Source organism: Cebus imitator, unplaced genomic scaffold (assembly GCF_001604975.1).
Source record: "Cebus imitator isolate Cc_AM_T3 unplaced genomic scaffold, Cebus_imitator-1.0 Scaffold82, whole genome shotgun sequence".
NCBI lineage: Eukaryota > Metazoa > Chordata > Mammalia > Primates > Cebidae > Cebus > Cebus imitator.
Genome location: NW_016107397.1, coordinates 3,451,380 through 3,469,591, shown reverse-complemented (window position 1 = coordinate 3,469,591; position 18,212 = coordinate 3,451,380). Strand labels below are relative to the sequence as shown.

Genomic DNA, 18,212 nt, shown 5'->3' with positions numbered 1-18,212 from the left:
AAAAAAAAAAAAAAAAAAGAGCGAGGAGTCTCACTTTTGGGGGTCCCCTTCCTCCCACAGTGATCTCCCTACCCAGCTTCTACAGGGGGCTTGTGCGTGGCCTGTGTGGGAACTACGATGAGAACCGCAAGAATGAGATGATGCTGCCCACTGGTGCCCTGACCCAGAACCTCAACACCTTCGGCAACAGCTGGGAGGTGAAGACCGAGGACGCCCTCCTCCGATTTCCCAGGTGCGTGGCCTGGAAGGGATGAGGCTGGAGATGAACAACTCTGCGCCCAGTGGCCGCCGGCCCTCCTGTCCTCAGCAGAGGATGAAACTCCAGGGATACGGTGCAGAGAGACCTGCGTCCTCCCGATTCTGTCATTCCCTCTCACCTGACTGTGGGGGCACCCGCTCAGTGGAAAGCCCAGTCTGTGCCCCCACCCTACCCTCAGCCTGCCTTCCCAGTTCTTCTTTTTCTAAAAATCTTTTTTAGAGACAGAGTCTTGCTCTGTCTCCCAGGCTGGAGTGCAGTGGTGTGATCCCAGCTCACTGCAACCTCTGCCTCCCAGTTTCAAGTGCTGCCTCAGCCTCCCGAGTATCTGGGACTACAGGCGCCCACCACCATGCCTGGCTAATTTTTATATTTTTAGTAGAGATGGGGTTTCACCATCTTGGTCAGACTGGTCTCGAACTCCTGACCTCAAGGGATCCACCCACCTCAGCTTCGGCCTCCCAAAGTGCTGGAATTACAGGTTTGAGCCCCAATTGTTCTTTTCTTTTTTAGAAAAATCTTTTTTAGAGACAAGGTCTTCCTCTGTTGCCCAAGCTAGAGTGCAGTGGCGTGACCTCGGCTCACTGCAGCCTCTGTCTCCTGAGCTAAAGTCATCCGGCTGCCGCAGCCTCCCGAGTAGCTGGGACTACAGGCAGACACCACCACGCCCAGCTAATCAGTTGTTCTTCTTCCCTCACTTCACCTACATTGTGGCCTCACCTGACCCCACGGCTGTCTCTGCTGCAGGGCTGTACCAGCGGAGGAGGAGGGACGAGGGGCCGAATTGGGCCTCCGTGTGTCTGAATGCAGCCCGGAGCAGCTGGCGAGCAACAGCACCCAGGCCTGTAGGGTGCTGGCGGACCCCCAAGGCCCCTTTGCTGCCTGTCACCAGACGGTGGCCCCAGAGCCCTTCCAGGAGTGAGTCATGGGCCCAGGACTTTCGGGAATGGCCCAGGTGCCTGCTCTGATCTTTCCCTCGGGCCTCCTGCCAGCTTCCTGACCCAAGCTCTGTCTGGTTCACTCCTCCGTTCTCCCTGTGGCCTCATTTTCCTTGTGACCCTCCCTGGACACTGACTGATGTCTTTCTGTTTGGGGTTCCAGGCTCTCTTTTGCAGGGGTGGGTCTCCTAGCCTCCCCAAACCTGACTGTGCTCTTTCTGTCCCCTCTCCACCCCAGGCACTGTGTGCTGGATCTGTGCTCTGCCCAGGACCCCAGAGAGCAAGAAGAGCTGCGTTGTGAGGTCCTCAGCGGGTACGCCATCCTCTGCCAGGAGGCAGGCGCTGTGCTGGCCAGCTGGCGGGACCATACCCTCTGCGGTGAGGCACTGCCCCTCCCCTCTGCCGTCCACCTCTGCTGAACTCTCTTCCCACCATTGCCTCATCTCCAGCTCTTAGTCCCAGCCTCCCTCAACTTGCTTAGTCCCATGTCCAAGTCAGTACAACCTGCAGCCTGACTCCTTCTCTGACCCTACCTGGGAGCCTCCTGACCCCATCCCCCATCCCGCTTCTTCCTGCCAGGGTCCACCTTTGCTCAGCCAGTTCCTTCAAATGCTCTAACATTGCAGACAAAAAGACCCTGGATAGGCTGGGCATGGTGGCTCACACCTGTAATCCCAGTGCTTTGGGAGGCTGAGGCTGAAGGATGGCTTGAGCCCAGGAGTTCGAGGCTGCAGTGAGCCATGACTGCACCACTGCACTCCTGGGCAGCAGAGCAACATCCTGTCTCAAAAAAAAAGGCCAGGCACGGTGGCTCACACCTGTAATCCCAGCACTTAGGGAGGCTGAGGTGGGCAAACCACAAGGTCGGGAGTTTGAGACCAGCCTTGCCAACATAGTGAAACCTACTCTCTACTAAAAATACAAAAAATTAGCTGGACGTAGTGGCAGACGCCTGTAGTCCCAGCTACTCGAGGACTGAGGCAGGTGAATTGCCTGAACCCGGGAAGTGGATGTTGCAGTGAGCCGAGATTGCACCACTGCACTCCAGTCCGGGTGACAGAGTGAGACTCCGTTAAAAAAAAAGAGAGAGAGAGAGAAAGGAAAGAAAGAGAGAGAAAGAAAGAGAAAAAGAAAGAAAGTGAAAAAGAAGAAGAGAAAAAGAAAAGAAAGAAGAAAAGACGAGACAGGCTGGGTGTGGTAGCTCACACCTGTAGTCCCACCGCTTAGGGAGGCTGAGGCAGGAGCATCAGTTGAAGCCAAGAGTTTGAGACCAGCCCGGGCAACATAGTGAGACCCCATCTCTATAAAAATTTCAAACAAACTAGCTGGGTGTGGTGGTGCATGCCTGTAGCTCCAGTCACTGGGGAGGCTGAGGTGGGAGGATCACTGGAACTCAGGAGTTGAAGGCTGCAGTGAGCTGTGATCACACCACTGCACTCCAGCCTGGGCAACAGAGCGAGACTCCATCTCTAAAAAAAAAAAAAAAAAAAAAGGGAAAAAAGACCCTAGATGAAGCCGTGACGTGTTTTGGCTTCCGCCTGTAAGCATCTCTGAGTTTTATTGGGTGACCTTGCCCCTGTTTGGCCTGCCCAGTCGCAGCCAGCTTCTGACCGTGACTCTCCCCCCAGCCATGGAGTGCCCAGCAGGTACCATGTATCAGAGCTGTATGACACCCTGCCCAGCATCCTGTGCCCACCTGACGGACCCTGGGGACTGCGAGGGCCCCTGCGTGGAAGGCTGCGCCAGCATTCCAGGCTACGCCTACAGCGGCACCCAGAGCCTCCCGCTGGCTGACTGTGGCTGCACCAGCAATGGCATCTACTACCAGGTCTGGGCTGGCAGTGGGAGGCCCCAGGGAGCAGAGGTGCCAAAGGGAGCCAGACCAGGGATGGAACCGGAGCGTCTCCTCCTGGCCCTTCCCTTTTCTAGCTGGGCGACATCTTTGTGACTGAGGACTGCTCTCAGCGCTGCACCTGCGCCAGCTCGAGGATCCTGCTGTGCGAACCCTTCAGCTGCAGAGAGGGGGAGGTCTGCACTCTGGGGAACCACACCCGAGGCTGCTTCCCAGGTAAACCTGCACCCATGCTTGCTTCCAAGGTGCCCCACACCCTGGGGCATCCATGCACCAAGGATCGTCCCCTCTCTGTCCTTGGGACTCTTCCACATTGATTTCAGGATGTCTGTCCCTGCCTTTGTGGAGAGGGACAAAGGACAAAGATCTCCCGTGTCCTGAGCATCCATGAGCTGCTGGATCCTTTCCTAGCCTTCCTCCCTGTTCCTCCTTGAGTCCTCACTTCAGTCCTGGTGGTTAGCACAGCACTCCTATTTTATATGTAACAAACATGGAGTGCAGCGAGGTTCAACCGTGTCCTGCCGGGTGCAGGGGACTCATGCCTGTAATCCTGGCATTTTGGGAGGCGAGGTGGGAGAATTACTTTGAGCTCAGGAGTTCAAGATCAGTCTGGTCAACAGTGGGAAACATTGTCTCTACTAAAAATTAAAGAAAAAAAAAAGCTGGGTGTGATGGTGCATACCTGTAGTCTCAACTACTTGGGAGGCTGAGGTGGGAAAATCACTTGAGCCCAAGAGATTGAGGCTACAGTGAGCCATAATTGTGCCACTGCCTGACGACAGAGTGAGATCCTATCTCAAAAAAAAAGGAGAAGATGTTGGGCAAGGTGGCTAACGCCTGTAATCCCAGTACTTTGGGAGGCTGAGGCAGGTGGATCACAAGGTCAGGAGTTCGAGACCAGCCTGACCAACATGGTGAACCCTGTCTCTACTAAAAATACAAAATTAGCTGGGCATGGTGGTGCATGCCTGTAATCCCAGCTACTCAGCTGCTTGGGAGGCTGAGACAGGAGAATTGTTTGACCCTGGGAGGCGGAGGTTGTGGTGAGCCAAGATCCCGCCATTGCACTCCAGCCTGGGCAACAAGAGTGAAACTCCCTGTCAAAAAAAAAAGAGAGAGAGAGGAGAAAGGAGGAGGGGAGTGGAGGGGAGGAGAGGAAAGGAAGGAAGGGAGGGGAAGGGAGAGGAGAGGAGGGGAGAAGGCCAGAGGAAGGGAGGAAGGAAGGGAGGGAGGGAGGAAGGGGTTTTGAAGGAAAGAAGTTTCCCCAAAACCCAGGGGTAGTGAGGCAGGGTTGGGAGCCAGGCTGGCTGGCTCCTGGCCAGTCTCTGGCAGCTGCTGCTTTCTCCCCTGGCATCCCAGCCCTCAGTTCAGTCCTCCCCTGAGCTGGGAGTGTCCTCTCAGGGCCCCTCCCACAACCCTCTCTGTCCTGCAGAAAGCCCCTGTCTGCAGAACCCCTGTCAGAACGACGGGCAGTGTCAGGAGCAGGGAGCCACCTTCACCTGCAAGTGTGAGGTTGGTTACGGAGGAGACCTCTGTACAGAGCCTCGAGATGTGCCACCTCCCAGAAAACCAGGTGAGGGCATCATCCAACGCCCTGTACCCTCACAGCCTGTCAACCTGTCAGCCAGGCCGACAGCCACCACAGAATGATTCTATGTGTATTATATTCACATATAGAATGATATCTATTATATGTTACAGATATTATATATTATTATGTAGCTATATTAATGTTATATATTATGTAACATAATTATATATTATACATTTTATAGATATATATTAATATATGTTATGGATATGTGTTATAAACATAATATCAATTCATAGATATAATGGACAGTATGTTATTAATATATTAATATGTTATATATTAATAAATGTTTATATATTTTATTATTTTTATTTTTGGGGGAGTCTTTTGGAGAAAGTTCTTTTTTTTCCCCATTTATTTATTTTATTGCATTTTAGGTTTTGGGGTACATGTGAAGAACATGCAAGATTGTTGCATAGGTACACACGTGGCAGTGTGATTTGCTGCCTTCCTCCCCATCACCTACATCTGGCATTTCTCCCCTTGCTATCTCTCCCCAGCTCCCCACCCCCCACCGTCCTTCCCCTATTTCCCCCCAACTGACCCCAGTGTGTAGTGCTCCCCTCCCTGTGTCCATGTGTTCTCATTGTTCAACACCCGCCTATGAGTGAGAACATGCGGTGTTTGATCTTCTGCTCTTCTGTCAGTTTGCTGAGAATGATGGTTTCCAGGTTCATCCATGTCCCTACAAAGGACCCAAACTCATCGTTTTTGATGGCTGCATAATATTCTATGGTGTATGTGTGCCACATTTTCCCTATCCATTCTATCGTTGATGGGCATTTGGGTTGGTTCCAGTTCATTGCAGCACTGTTTACAATATTATATTATTATAGTAGAAATCATGTTATAATCCCTAGAAATTAGCAGGACATGCATCCTCAAAAAAACCAGTCCTGGCTAGGCGCAGTGGCTCCTGCCTGTAATCTCAGCATTCTGGGAGGCCGAGGTGGGCGGATCACCTGAGGTCAGGAGTTCAACAGCCTGATCAATATGGTGAAACCCCGTCTCTACTAAAAATACAAAATTTAGCTGGGCGTGGTGGTGCACACCTGTAATCCCAGCTACTCTGCAGGCTGAGACAGAAGAATCGCTTGAACCTGAGAGATGGAGATTGCAGTGAGCCAACATTGCGCCACTGCACTCCAGCCTAGGCGACCTAGTGAGACTCCATCTCCCCCCGCCAAAAAAAATCACAAAAATTAACTGGGTTCACACCCAGTCTCTATAGTCCCAGCAACCTGGAAGGGAGGCTGAGGCGGGAAGATCACTTGAGCCCAGGAGTTCAAGTCTGCAGAGAGTTATGATCACACCACTGCACTCTAGCCTGGGCAACAGAGCCAGACCCTGTCTAAAAAGGCGTATGGGAAACAGAAAACATTGCAAGAGGTGGGGTGGCACTAAGGCGTTGGAGTCCCTGGAGGTGAGAGCCTCCTGGAGGGAGAAGCGGACACACCTCGAGATTTTGAGAGAGGAGGTCCCTTGGGGTAGCAAGCGATGTCCAAAAGGGAGTGCCTTGAGTCCCCACCCTTCCTGTCTCACATCCCTGCGTCTCTTCCCTGCACCCAGAAGCATCTAACCTGGTGGCCGTCCTATTGACACTGCTGGTGCCTGTGGTGGTTGTAGTACCAGCAGTGACCAGAGAGAGCATTTACAGAACAAGGAGGAACAGGTGAGCTCTGGGAAGGGGAGACGAAGGGCGGGTAGGGTGTGCAAATGGGGAGCAGCTGGGCCCTAAAGGGCTACTCGGGGACCCATGTCTGTTTCCCGACTCCTTCTAGAGAGAAAACGCAGAGCCAGGAGGGAGACGGACTGGCCAGGCTGGTGGACGCAGGTAAGAACAGACCCCGCAGCCTGGAACGCTGAGGCCTGGAGTCTCCTCTCCTCTCATACACGGATGTCTTGCTTTCTCCTCAGATATTGCTCCGGACTGTGTCTTTTAAATTGCTCAGTTTTGAGTTGTCTTCAAACAAGAAGATTAAATAAATGTATGTATTTGTTTATTTGAGACAGGGTCTTGCTCTGTTGCCCAGGCTGGAGTGAAGTGGTGGGATCAGAGGTCACTGCAGCCTCAACCTCCTGGACCTCCTGCCCCAGCCTCCTGGGTACTGGGACTACAGATACACATCACCATGAGAGCTAAATTTTATTTTTTTTTGTTTTTGTAGAGATGAGGGGGGTCTCACTGTGTTGCCCAGGCTGATCTCAAACTCCTGGCCTCCAGCGATCCTCCCGCCTTGGCCTCCCAGAGTGGTGGGGTTTACAGGCATGAGCCACGGCATCTGGCCAAAATTATTTATTTTTATTTTGGTTTTTTGTTGAGACAGAGTCTTGCTCTGCCACCCAGGCTGGAATACAGTGGCATGATCTCTGCTCACTGCAGTCTCTGCCACCTGGGTTCAAGCAATTCTCCTGCCTCAGCCTCCTGAGTAGATGGGATTAGCCTCACCTAGCTAATTTTTGTATTTTTAGTAGAGACAGGGTTTTGCCATGTTGCCCACAGTGGTCTCAAACTCCTGACGTCAAGTGATCCACCCGCCTCGGCCTCCCAAAGTGCTGGGATTATAGGCATGAGGCACCCTGCCCAGCCCAGAATTATTTATTTTTGAGATGTGAAGGTCTACATGATCATGGTGGAGGAGGGTGGGTCTTGGAGGGAGGAAAATGAGGGAGAGAGGCATGTGGAGGCCTAGGTAGGGCTGGGTTCTGTGCAAAATGAGGGAGAGGAGCCTAGGTTTGAGGTGAGGGTGTTGTCCCTTAGAGAAAGCCACATGGGGGTGGCCCGTTCAGTCCTGCTGACATCACTAGAGGAGACAGAAGGAGCAGGGAGGCAGAGGAATGGAGGGTGGGAAGCAGCCCCAGACCCTTGGCTTCTGATTTAGGAGAAGACTTCACCCCAGGAATCCGAGTTCTTAGAAAACGTGGCCTCTGGCTTTCTACCAGGGTGATTCTGAGAACTTGGACATGTCAAGTAGAGGCTAAGGCTGGGGAATATGGCTTTCTCTTTCTTTTCTTTTCCTTTCCTTTCTTTCTCTTTCTTTCTTCCTTTCTTTCCTTTCCTTTCCTCCCTTCCTTCCTTAGTTTCTTTTTCTTTCTTTCTGTCCAATCTTCTCTTTCCTTCTTTTTTCAGGGTCTTGCTCTGTTGCCGAGGCTGGAGTGCAGTGGTACACTTATAGCTCATGGCAGCCTTGACCCCCGGGCCTCCAATGATCCTCCCACCTCAGCCTCCTGACTAGCTGGGACTACAGGCATGCACCACTACACCTGGCTAATTTTCCTATCTTTCTGGAAGAGAAGGGGTCTCACTATGTTGCCCAGGCTGGTCTTAAACTCCTGGGCTCAAAGAAATCATCCTGCCTCCACCTCCCAAAGCAATGGGAATACACATGAGAGCCTCCACACCCAGCCAGATGTGGCCCTTCCTTCCTTCCTTTTTCCCTCTCTTCCTGCCTTCCTCCCTCCTTACCTCCCTCCCTTCCTTCCTCTCTTACTCCTTCTTTCCTTCTTTTCCTTTTCCTTTTTCCTCCTTCCCTCCCTCCCCCCTTTCCTTTCCTTTCCCTTTCCCCTTTCCCCTTTCCCTTTTCCCCTTTCCTTTCTCCTTCCCTCTTTTCCCCTCCCTCCCTCCTTCCCTCCCTTCCTTCCTTTTTTAGAGACAGGTGCTTCCTCTGTTACCCAGGCTGGAGTGCAGTGGTATAATCATAGCTCACCCCCCAAGTCCCTGCCACACCTCCTCGGGGGTACAATATATGGGTGATGTATCACCAAGGGAAGAGGGGACAGAGGACTCAAGAACCCGAGGGACTCCGGAAGTGGGCTGTAGAGGTGGGAAATTGAGGACAAGACTCCCTGGGCTGGGAAGGGCCCAAGCTGTGATTTGGGGTCCAGCACTGACCCAAACACGACAACAGGGGGCGTCTGAGGTGCAGGAATGGAAAAAGAAGGTTGGGTGCGGTGGCTCAAGCCTGAAATCCCAGTGCCTTGGGAGGCTGAGACAGGAGGATTGCTTGAGGCCAGGACTTTGAGATCAGCCTGGGGAACATTATGAGACCCCCGTCTCTACAAAAAATAAAAAATCAGTGGGCATGGTGATATGTGCTTGGAGGATTCCCAGGTTCTCAGGAGGCTGAGACAGGAGCTCGAACTCCTGGCCTCAAGCCTCAGCCTCTCAAGTAGCCAGGACTACAGGTGCATGTCACCCTTTGGCTGGGCTCAGTGGCTCACGTCTATAATCCTTGCACTTTGGGAGGCCGAGTCGGGCAGATTGCTTGAGGTCATGAGTTCGAGACCAGTCTGACCAACATGGTGAAACCCCGTCTCTATAAAAATACAAAAATTAGCCAGTGTCACGGTGGCGACCTGTAATCCCAGCTGCTTGAGAGGCTGAAGCAGGAGAATCACTTGAACCCGGGAAGCAGAGGTTGTAGTCAGCTGAGATCGCGCCACTGCACTCCAGCCTGGGTGACAGACTGAGACCCTGTCTCAAAAAACAAAAACAAGCAAACCAAAAAAAAATGTGACATTTTCAAAAAAAGCTAATCAGCCTGTGACCCTCTGGGGAGGCCCCCGCCCTTGGCATTCTTCCATTTCCCAAAAGGGGATAGGGGTTACTATGGGAACTGAGGACAGGGTGGGGGAGTGTGGGGGGAGGGGGTCTGCAGTCTGGGTTGCTGAAGAATTCTTACTCTATTGTCGTAGTAGGAGTGACCCACTCACCCCAGCCTGAGGCAAAGGTGCAAATGTCCTGCCCTCTCCCTCAGGGCTCCTGCCTCCCTTGCTTGGAAGATACGGCTGGGACATCCAGCTTGGGCTCTAAGAAGGAAAGGAAGGCTTGCCAGGCCCAGTGGTTCACACCTGTGATCCCAGCACTTTGGGAAGCCAAGGCAGGCAGATCATTTGAGGGCGAGTTCAAGACCAGCCCAGCCAACATGGTGAAACCCCGTCTCTGCTAAAAATATAAAAATTAGCCGGGCGTGGTGGTGCATGCCTGTAATCCCAGCTACTCAGGAGGCTGAGGTGGGATCGTTTGAACCCGGGAGGCTGAGGTTGCAGTGAGCCAAGATTGCGCCACTGCACTCCAGTCTGGGCAACAGAGCAAGACTGTTTAAAAAAAAAGAAAGGAAGGCTGCCAATTGGACTGGAGGAGGATCAGGATGTAGGACCCCAAAGGGGATTTGGGTTTGGGGATGTTGAAACAGGGAGGATAGGCTGGGTGTGGTGGCTTATGCCTGCAATCCCAGTGCTTTGGGAGGCTGAGGAGGGAGAATTGCTTGAAGTCAGGAGCTGGAGACCAGCCTGAGCAACATAGTGAGTCCCTTCTGTCTCTACAAAAATAATAAAACATTTTTGGGTGCTTGAGGTGGGAGGATTGCTTGAGCCCGGGAGATTTTTTTTTTTGAGATGGAGTTTCACTCTTGTTATCAGGCTGGAGTGCAACGGCACGATCTTGGCTCACAGGAGTCTGAGACAGGGTTCAAGCGATTCTCCTGTCTCAGACTCCTGAGTAGCTGGGATTACAGGCGCGCGCCACCATGCCCAGCTAATTTTTGTATTTTTAGTAGAGACAGGGTTTCACCATGTTGACTAGGATGGTCTCGATCTTTTGACCTCGTGATCCACCTGCCTTGGCCTCCCAAAGTGCTGGGATTATAGGTGTGAGCCACCGCGCCCGGCCCGAGCCCAGTTCTAAGCTGCAGTGAGCTATGATCGCACCACTGCACTCCAGCCTGGGCAAGAGAATGAGACCCTGTCTCTAAAAAAACAAACCAACCAACCAGGGAGGATTCTGAGTTCTAGAAATATGGCGTTTTTTTTGTTTTGTTTTGTTTTTGTTTTTTTTAAAACAGAGTCTGGCTCTGTCGCCCAGGCTGGAGTGCAGTGGTACAGTCTCAGCTCACTGCAACCTCCGCCTCCTGGGTTCAAGTGATTCTCCTGCCTCAGCCTCCTAAGTAACTGGGATTTCAGGTGTGCGCCACCATGCCCGGCTAATTTTTTTTCTTTGCATTTTTAATAGAGACGGGGTTTCACCATGTTGGTCAGGCTGGTCTCAAACCAGGTGATTCCCTCTGCCTTGGCCTCCCAAAGTGCTGGGATTACAGACGTGAGCCACCACACCCGGCTTAGAAATGTATTATACTCTATGATCATCCTCTGGGATGCCCAGCCCTTGGGGGTCCCACCTTCATGGAAGGAAGCAAGACCCAGCCTGGGTAAGGAAAGGGCCCCAAGAAGGGAGAGTCTTGCCCAGCGAGACTCTCCCTTGCCTTAGCAGGGAGAGCACTCACACTGGAGAGCTGGATGTGACAGGAAGGCTCAGGGCAGCCTGGAGCTGGGCTGGAACTCAGGGGGTTCCCACAGCCCCCTGCCTTGACCTCAGCTCCCTGCACTGCGTCTTCACTCTTGGCCTCTCTGCAGTGCCCCTTAAATTTTCTTCTTCCAGCTGTCGGCTCTCTAGGACATGCTATCTAGCCCGGATGTCTGGTTGGGAGGGGAAGAGGGTGGGTCTGGGTAGCATCCTCTAGATGGACCCCCAGATCCCTCCCACCCTCCTTGAGGGTACAAAATATGGGTGATGTGTCATCAAGGGAAGTGGGAACAGAGGACTCAAGAGCCCGAGGAACTCCAGAAGAGGGTTGTAGAGTTGGGAAATTGAGGACAAGCCTCCCTGGGCCGGGAAGGGTCCAAGTTGATTTGGGATCCAGCACTGACCCATACATGTCAACAGGGGGCGACTGAAGTGCAGAAATGGAAAAGGCAGATTGGGCCTGTAATCCCAGCGCCCTGGGAGGCTGAGGTGGGAGGATCCCTTCCCCCAGGAGTTCAAGTCATTCCACTGCATTCCAGCCTGAGAGACAAAGTGAGACCCTGTCTAAAAAAAAAGAAAAAGAAATGGACCAGGCTAAACCAGCCTGGTCCTTGTCAAGACCTGCCTCTGCAGGTCTTGGCGGGGGAGGCCAGGAAGATCCCCAGAGGAACGGACACAGAAAATGGCGATAGAAAAGAAATCGGGATCTTTAGATGGGGACTGACCCTGTCCTCCTCTTCCTGTTTGGGAAGAAGTTGGAGAAAAACACGAGGTTCCCCCCCCCCCTTCCCAAGAGGCTGGGGGAACCTGCCTCAGCAGCATCTTGAATGGGAGAATTGTCCTCGGTCCAGCCATGTGTGTGCGTGCACGCGAATGCATGTGCCTGTGTACACGTGTGTGTGGGGGGGTCCCTTCCCTTCCCCCACAGCCAATGCAGACACTTTCCCCAAATTGCCTCTAAATCTACCCCAGCTGTCAACATCTGGCCCCCATCTGTCTCCTTCATCCAACCAGACCCCCTGCTCCAGCTCCTGCCGCCCCTTCCCTCTCCAGGGGCTGCCAGGCAGGCTGTGGGCTCAAGGCTTCCCCTCCCTCCCGCAGCAGCCCCTGGCCAGGGTTGAGGAAGCAGGACAGGGAAGGGAGGGGACAGCCCCACCCCGGAGGTGCCCCAGGCTCTTGGCAGAGCCAGCTGGAGCCGTTGGAAGCAGCTGCGAATGACTCATCTTGCTCAGCCCCCACCCCACCACCTTAAACACATCCTGGAGCTGGGAACCAAGCTCCAGCCCCCCAATAGTCTTGCAGCCTCCAGGCCTCTGACCCCACTCAGCCAACCACAAAGCCCTCCCTACCCAGCCCCACTCTCCTTAGAAATCTAGTCCATCACCTCCCATCACCCCCAGAGCTGGGACTCGTCCCATTTTCTTTTATTTATACAAAAAGTTATTTTTTAAAATATAATTTAAGAACCCCCCTCCAAGCACCAGCGTCAGTTTCTGGATTCCACCACCACCTGCCACCCCTTTCACTACCTCAGCCTGCACCCCCTCATGGACACAGCTTGGGGATCCCGGGGGGTCCGGGGAGGTGGCATGACCAAGGCACTCTTTTGGAAACAGACAAGATGGGTCCCTGTTTCAACGTGGGCGAAGGAGGCGATAGTGAAACAGGTTCCCTCCAACACAGAGTTATGGACAAGGACCACAGAAAAACGAAACGAGAAAACAAAAGGGCGGGGAGAAAAATTAAGACCAAAAACAAAACTCAAAAAACCTTCAATATGAAGGCAGCAGCTGGGGGAGGGGCATTTACAAGGGAGAAAAAATGATTGTGTTGGGTGGTGACAGCAGCAAGTTGGGACTACAAACCCCAATGATCTTGTCACTGGGGCCTGACCCCCCTTCTTGCCCCTGGGACAGCCCCCACTCTGGAGCTGGCAAGGGAGTCACGCTCTCTTTGGTCTGTGGGAACGCACCCGTCAAGGTGAGTGGGGGGGGCACCTGGGGAGGACAGGAGATGATGGGTGTTCCTTTTCCCTCTGGTCACACCCAGTCCCGAGGGAAAGGCGCCCTCACCCTTGGTCTGGAGTTCCCCAAGGGGGATGAGGGGTGATGTTCCATTCCAGTATGGCAGAACCCCCAAATCCTGTCTCTCCAAATAGCCAACTCCCCACCCCACGGGTTCAAAGTGCAATCCAGCGAGGCGCAGGGCTGGGGGCCTCTTGGAGTCCCCATCCTGCCCCAGAAAGATGGGGAGGCCGCGTCCTTGGGGTGGGGGCTTTCTGCAAGTTAGTACTGCGGGGCTGGCCCTCCTGTCCCACCCGGGGCTCCTGGCTTGGCCTGAGACTTCATGTGCTGGACACTGGCCAATATTTTCTTCTGGTGGCCCGCCAGAGTGACTCCGATTCGGAGCAGGTCCCTGTGGAAGGAAAGGAGAGCTCGGTGAGACCCTGGGTCCCCGTGGCCGCTCTCCACGCTTGGCTCCTGAGCAGGTCCCAGCCTCAGGATTGTCAGCCAATCAGAAAAGCCAGCGGGGGAGGGAGAGCCGAAGTCAACCATCGCCGGGCAGTTTTAGGAGCCAGGCAGCTGAGCCAGGCAGCCGTCCTTTGCGCAGCCGCAGTAAAGGGTGAGGCGGGAGGCCAGAGGTGGGGGCTTTGGCTTGCGGGCCCGGGAAGGAAGGGAAAAGTGAGAAAAGCCCGAAAAATAAGATTGGGGGAAGGAGCCACATAGATTGCGGTAGAGGGGAATGGAGACGTGAGAAAGAAAAGGCCAAACTGGGAGAGGAAGAGCTGGGTGGAGAGGAAGAGGAGATTGCTGATGGCTGGAGGCTGAGATAGGGGGAAAAAAGGGAGGAGGCCCCCTGGGTCCGAGAGAGGCTGAAAGACTTAGGGAGGGATATGCCAAGGCCCCACGTGGCAGGGGCAGACTGGCCAGGGACCCTCTGGCTCTAGCCTCCCGAATAGCTGGGACCACAGGCATGCAACACATGCCCAGCTAATTTTTTTTTTGGTAGATATGAGGTTTTGCTATGTTGCCCAGGCTGCTCTCAAACTCCTGGGCTTAAGCCAGGGAAGACAGGTCCACCTTGGCCTCCTTAAGTTCTGGGATTACAGGCATAAGCCACCGCCTAGCCTTCAGATTTCTTTTTTTTTGAGATGAAGTTTCACTCTGTCGTCCAGGCTGGAGTGCAGAGGCTCAATCTCGGCTCACTGCAACCTCCACCTCCCAGGTTCAAGCGATCCTCCTGCCTCAGCCTCCTGAGTAGCTGGTATTACAGGCAAGCACTATCACACCCAGCTAATTTTTGTATTTTTAATAGAGATGAGGTTTCACCAAGTTGCCCATAATGGTCTCGAACCCCTGACCTCAAGTGATCCGCCCGCTTTGGCCTCCTGAAGTGCTGGGATTACAGGCATGAGCCACCATGCCTAGTCTTTAGATTTCTTTTTTTTTTTTTTTGAGACGGAGTTTCACTCGTTACCTAGGCTGGAGTGCAATGGCGCGATCTCGGCTCACCGCAACCTCCGCCTCCTGGGTTCAGGCAATTCTCCTGCCTCAGCCTCCTGAGTAGCTGGGATTACAGGAACGCACCACTATGCCCAGCTAATTTTTTGTATTTTTAATAGAGACGGGGTTTCACCATGTTGACCAGGATGGTCTCGATTTCTTGACCTCGTGATCCACCCGCCTCGGCCTCCCAAAGTGCTGGGATTACAGGCTTGAGCCACCGCGCCCGGCCCTAGATTTCTATTCCTTCTATTTCTGTTATTCAGCCTGGGGTGAGAGGAGACCTTGGGAGAGAAACGGGAAGGCAGGAAGGGGGAGTAACAGACACAGGCCAAGTGGGGATCCGCTGCCTTTGGGAGGTGAGGAATCATAAAACCATTTCACATAAAAGCTGGAGAGGAGCTCCAAAACCTAGCCCAATCTTCTCCTTTTATGGGTGGAAAAAGAGAACCCGAGTTGACACGTTGTTACTGTGAGAGCTGGGCCTGGAATGCAGATAGATGTACAGACAGATAGGGAATGAGAGGCGGAAGCGCGATGGCCCAGGGCCGTGATGGCAGGAGATGTCTGACGAGCCCGCTGGCCCCAGAGAGCCCTTGGGTCCTCGGCTCCAGGGGCTACTACTCCTCTGGGGCCCTTCCAAGCATGAACGTAGTGTGAGAAGACAGCGCTGGCACCCAAAGCTGACCCCCAAAGCCCCTGCAGACCCTGCGGGCCTGACGCCAGCCGCCAGCTGCCCTGCTCTCCCTGCCCTCCCTGCTCCCCCTGCGCCACTCCAGTTCCTGCTACCACTTACTCGGCAGAGATCTGGCTAACCAGCTCGAAGGAGCCAAAGCCAGCGGCTGCGAAACTTTCTTCGTATCTTCCCATCTTGATGGCCCGAAGCCACTCGCCCACAGAACCAAAAGCTGAGTAGTGAGGCTGCCGCTGGTCCAGGAGAGGGTGTGAGGCCCTGGGGGGCAAGGATGGGGAGGAATGCTGAGTATCAGGCCCGGGTCAGGGTGAGGAGATGAAGCCTACCCTTGGAGAGGTCAACAGAGACCCTCCCACCCAACACCAAGGGATGGACCCTTCTGGGCGAGGAGTGGGGGCAGAGAGCAGGAGGAAGGGCCCATTCCCTGCCATCCTCACCCGCCGTTCTCCCGGGCCACGATTTTGAGGCTGGCAGGGTTCCGGATCATCTTGTCCAGGGCACTGACCACCTGGGGGAAGCGGGGCCGGGCATTCCGATCTTTCTGCCAACAGTCCAGCATGAGCTGGTGGAGGGAAGTGGGACAGTCTGGGGGCGGGGGCAGCCGGTAGTCCTGTTCGATAGCATTGATCACCTGGACAGAAGGGAGGAAGCTCTGGTGAGGCTGTCCAGGGAGAGTAGAGACACTAACAGGCCCAGGAAATGGTGACTTGGCAGATGGCAGGATAGGAGCCACAGCCCCCCGTCCCCCCAAAAAAATCACAGATCCAGGAATCCTACTAGCCAGAGCTGAGGCTGTCTGTGGCTGGAGGTCCCAGCAGCTCTGGGGCTATGATATAGGCATGTTACCTTCCAACTCTGCCCTCCATCTCTGCATCCTTCTGCAACCCAAATATGCTGTATCCAACCCTTTAAAATTTATTTGTAGAATAGTAGGAGCTGGCCATGTTGCCCAGGCTGGTCTCAACTCCCGAGTTCAACTGATCCCCCCTCCTCAGCCTCCCAAAGTGCTGGGATTATAGGCAAGAGCCACTGGGCCTGGCCCTGTACCCCAGGCTCTTTGATACAAAGATGGCTTCTTTTTGTCATCTCCATGGTCTCAAGGACCCACCAGTGATGACTCTCTGTGAACCCACCCTTCACTCCAAATCCCAGGTGAGAGAACGTTCCAGGAAAGCTTGGTACCACCATGGGGCACTCACGTCCTGATTGCTCATGTCCCAGTACGGCCTCTCCCCAAATGACATCACCTCCCACATCACAATCCCATAACTCCAGGCATCACTGGCGGAAGTGAACTTCCGGAAGGCAATGGCCTCCGGGGCTGTCCATCGGATGGGAATCTTTCCTCCCTGCAGAAGGAGGAGAAAGGTGAGCCAAGGGACTCACTGAAGAACTCACCATACCCAGCACACTGGCCCCCCACCCTCCCACCAACCTCTGCTTTTTCCCCCCAGCTCAGGCCCCAAGCTTCCTACTCTCCACCTCTGTTATTTATTTACTTATTTATTTATTTTTAAGATGGGGTTTCACCTTGATGGCCAGGCTGGTCTTAAACTCCTGACCTCAGGTGATCCACCCACCTCAGCCTCCCAGAGTGCTAGGATTACAGGCGTGAGCCACCGAGCCCGGCCTGTGTTTTTTTTTTTTTTAGTTGGAGTTTCACTCTTTTTACCCAGGCTGGATGGAGTACAGCAGTGAGATCTCGGCTCACTGAAACCTCCACCTCCTAGGTTCAAGCGAATCTCCTGCTTCAGCCTCTTGAGTAGCTGGAATTACAGGCTTGCGACACCATGCCTGGATAATTTTTTATTTTTAGTAGAGACAGGGTTTTATCATGTTTGCCAGGCTGATCTCCAACTCCCACCTCAGGTGATCCTCCAGCCTTGGTGTCCCAAAGGGCTGGGATTATAGGTGTAAGCCACTGCGCCTGGCCACTGTTCTTTCTTTCTTTCTTTTTTTTTTTTTTGAGATGGAGTTTCAATCATTGCCCAGGCTGGATGGAGTGCAATGTCATAATCTTGGCTCACTGCAACCTCCACCTCCTAGGTTCAAGCAATTCTCCTGCCTCAGCCTCCCAAGTAGCTGCGATTACAGGCAGGTGCCACCATGTCCAGCTAATTTTTTGTATTTTTAGTAGAGACAGGGTTTCTCCATGTTGGTCAGGCTGGTCTCAAACTCCTGATCCACCCACCTCAGCTCCAACTGTTATTTTCCTAGACACCCGGAAGTCGGCTTCCCGGAGCTGACTGTCCGCTGCCCACAGCCTGCTCCTGTATCCTCTCCCTGGAGCAGTGCTGCCAATTGCTCAACCTCCCACCTTTCCAACCTGCCCTCCCCACCTGGCCCTAAGAGGCTCACACCCCTAGTCCCCAGTGTTACCAGAGAGCTTGTGTAGGTGGGATCAGAAGAGTTCTCCTCCAAGAATCGGGAAAGGCCAAAGTCAGACACTTTGCAGACGAGGTTGCTGTTGACTAGGATGTTGCGGGCAGCCAGGTCTCGGTGCACGTAGCTCATCTCGGCAAGGTACCGCATGCCCGAGGCGATGCCCCGCAGCATGCCCACGAGCTGGATGACTGTGAACTGTCCATCGTTTAGCTGCAGAGCAGAAGGAGTGGGGGCTTGGTGAGGACATCTCGCCCACTGTTCCCCCTCCCATCCACTTTTTTTTTAGAGACAAGGTCTTGTTCTGTAGCCCAGGCTGGAGTGCAGTGGTGCCGTCATAGCTCACTGCAGCCTCAACCTCCTGGGCTCAAGCGATCCTCCTGCCTCAGCCTCCTGAGTAGCTGGGACAATCGGCACGTGCCACTATACCTGGCTAATTTTTTTTTTTTTTTTTTTTGACCATGTTGACCAGGATGGTCTCAATCTCTTGACCTCGTGATCCACCCGCCTCGGCCTCCCAAAGTGCTGGGATTACAGGCTTGAGCCACCGCGCCCAGCTAATCTTTTTATTTATAGTAGAGACAGGATTTCACCAAATTTGCCAGGCTGGTCTTGAACTCTTGACCTCAAGTGATCCGTTCTTCTCGGCCTCCCAAAGTGCTGGGATGAAGGCGTGAGCCACCATATCTTGC

General features: G+C 53.7%; 2 protein-coding genes across 2 annotated transcripts in view; one reads left to right on the top strand and one right to left on the bottom strand.

The window, feature by feature from the left end:
• The window catches only part of ZAN (zonadhesin), a 62,536-nt gene extending 59,350 nt beyond the window's left edge, over positions 1–3,186 (top strand). The window contains exons 39-42 of the mRNA XM_037740393.1: positions 61–232; positions 1,004–1,174; positions 1,433–1,572; positions 2,823–3,186. Coding sequence (XP_037596321.1) covers positions 61–232; positions 1,004–1,174; positions 1,433–1,572; positions 2,823–3,142 — 803 coding nt within the window. The 3' untranslated portion in view covers positions 3,143–3,186. The remainder of the gene's footprint in view (positions 1–60; positions 233–1,003; positions 1,175–1,432; positions 1,573–2,822) is intronic.
• A 9,147-nt stretch (positions 3,187–12,333) lies between these two features.
• EPHB4 (EPH receptor B4) overlaps positions 12,334–18,212 on the bottom strand; it is a 26,550-nt gene continuing 20,671 nt past the window's right edge. Inside the window, exons 13-17 of the mRNA XM_017533537.2 lie at positions 17,518–17,733; positions 16,338–16,487; positions 15,576–15,769; positions 15,241–15,396; positions 12,334–13,356 (exon numbers count right to left, since the gene is read on the bottom strand). Of these exons, the coding sequence (XP_017389026.1) occupies positions 13,227–13,356; positions 15,241–15,396; positions 15,576–15,769; positions 16,338–16,487; positions 17,518–17,733 (846 nt within the window). The 3' untranslated portion in view covers positions 12,334–13,226. The remainder of the gene's footprint in view (positions 13,357–15,240; positions 15,397–15,575; positions 15,770–16,337; positions 16,488–17,517; positions 17,734–18,212) is intronic.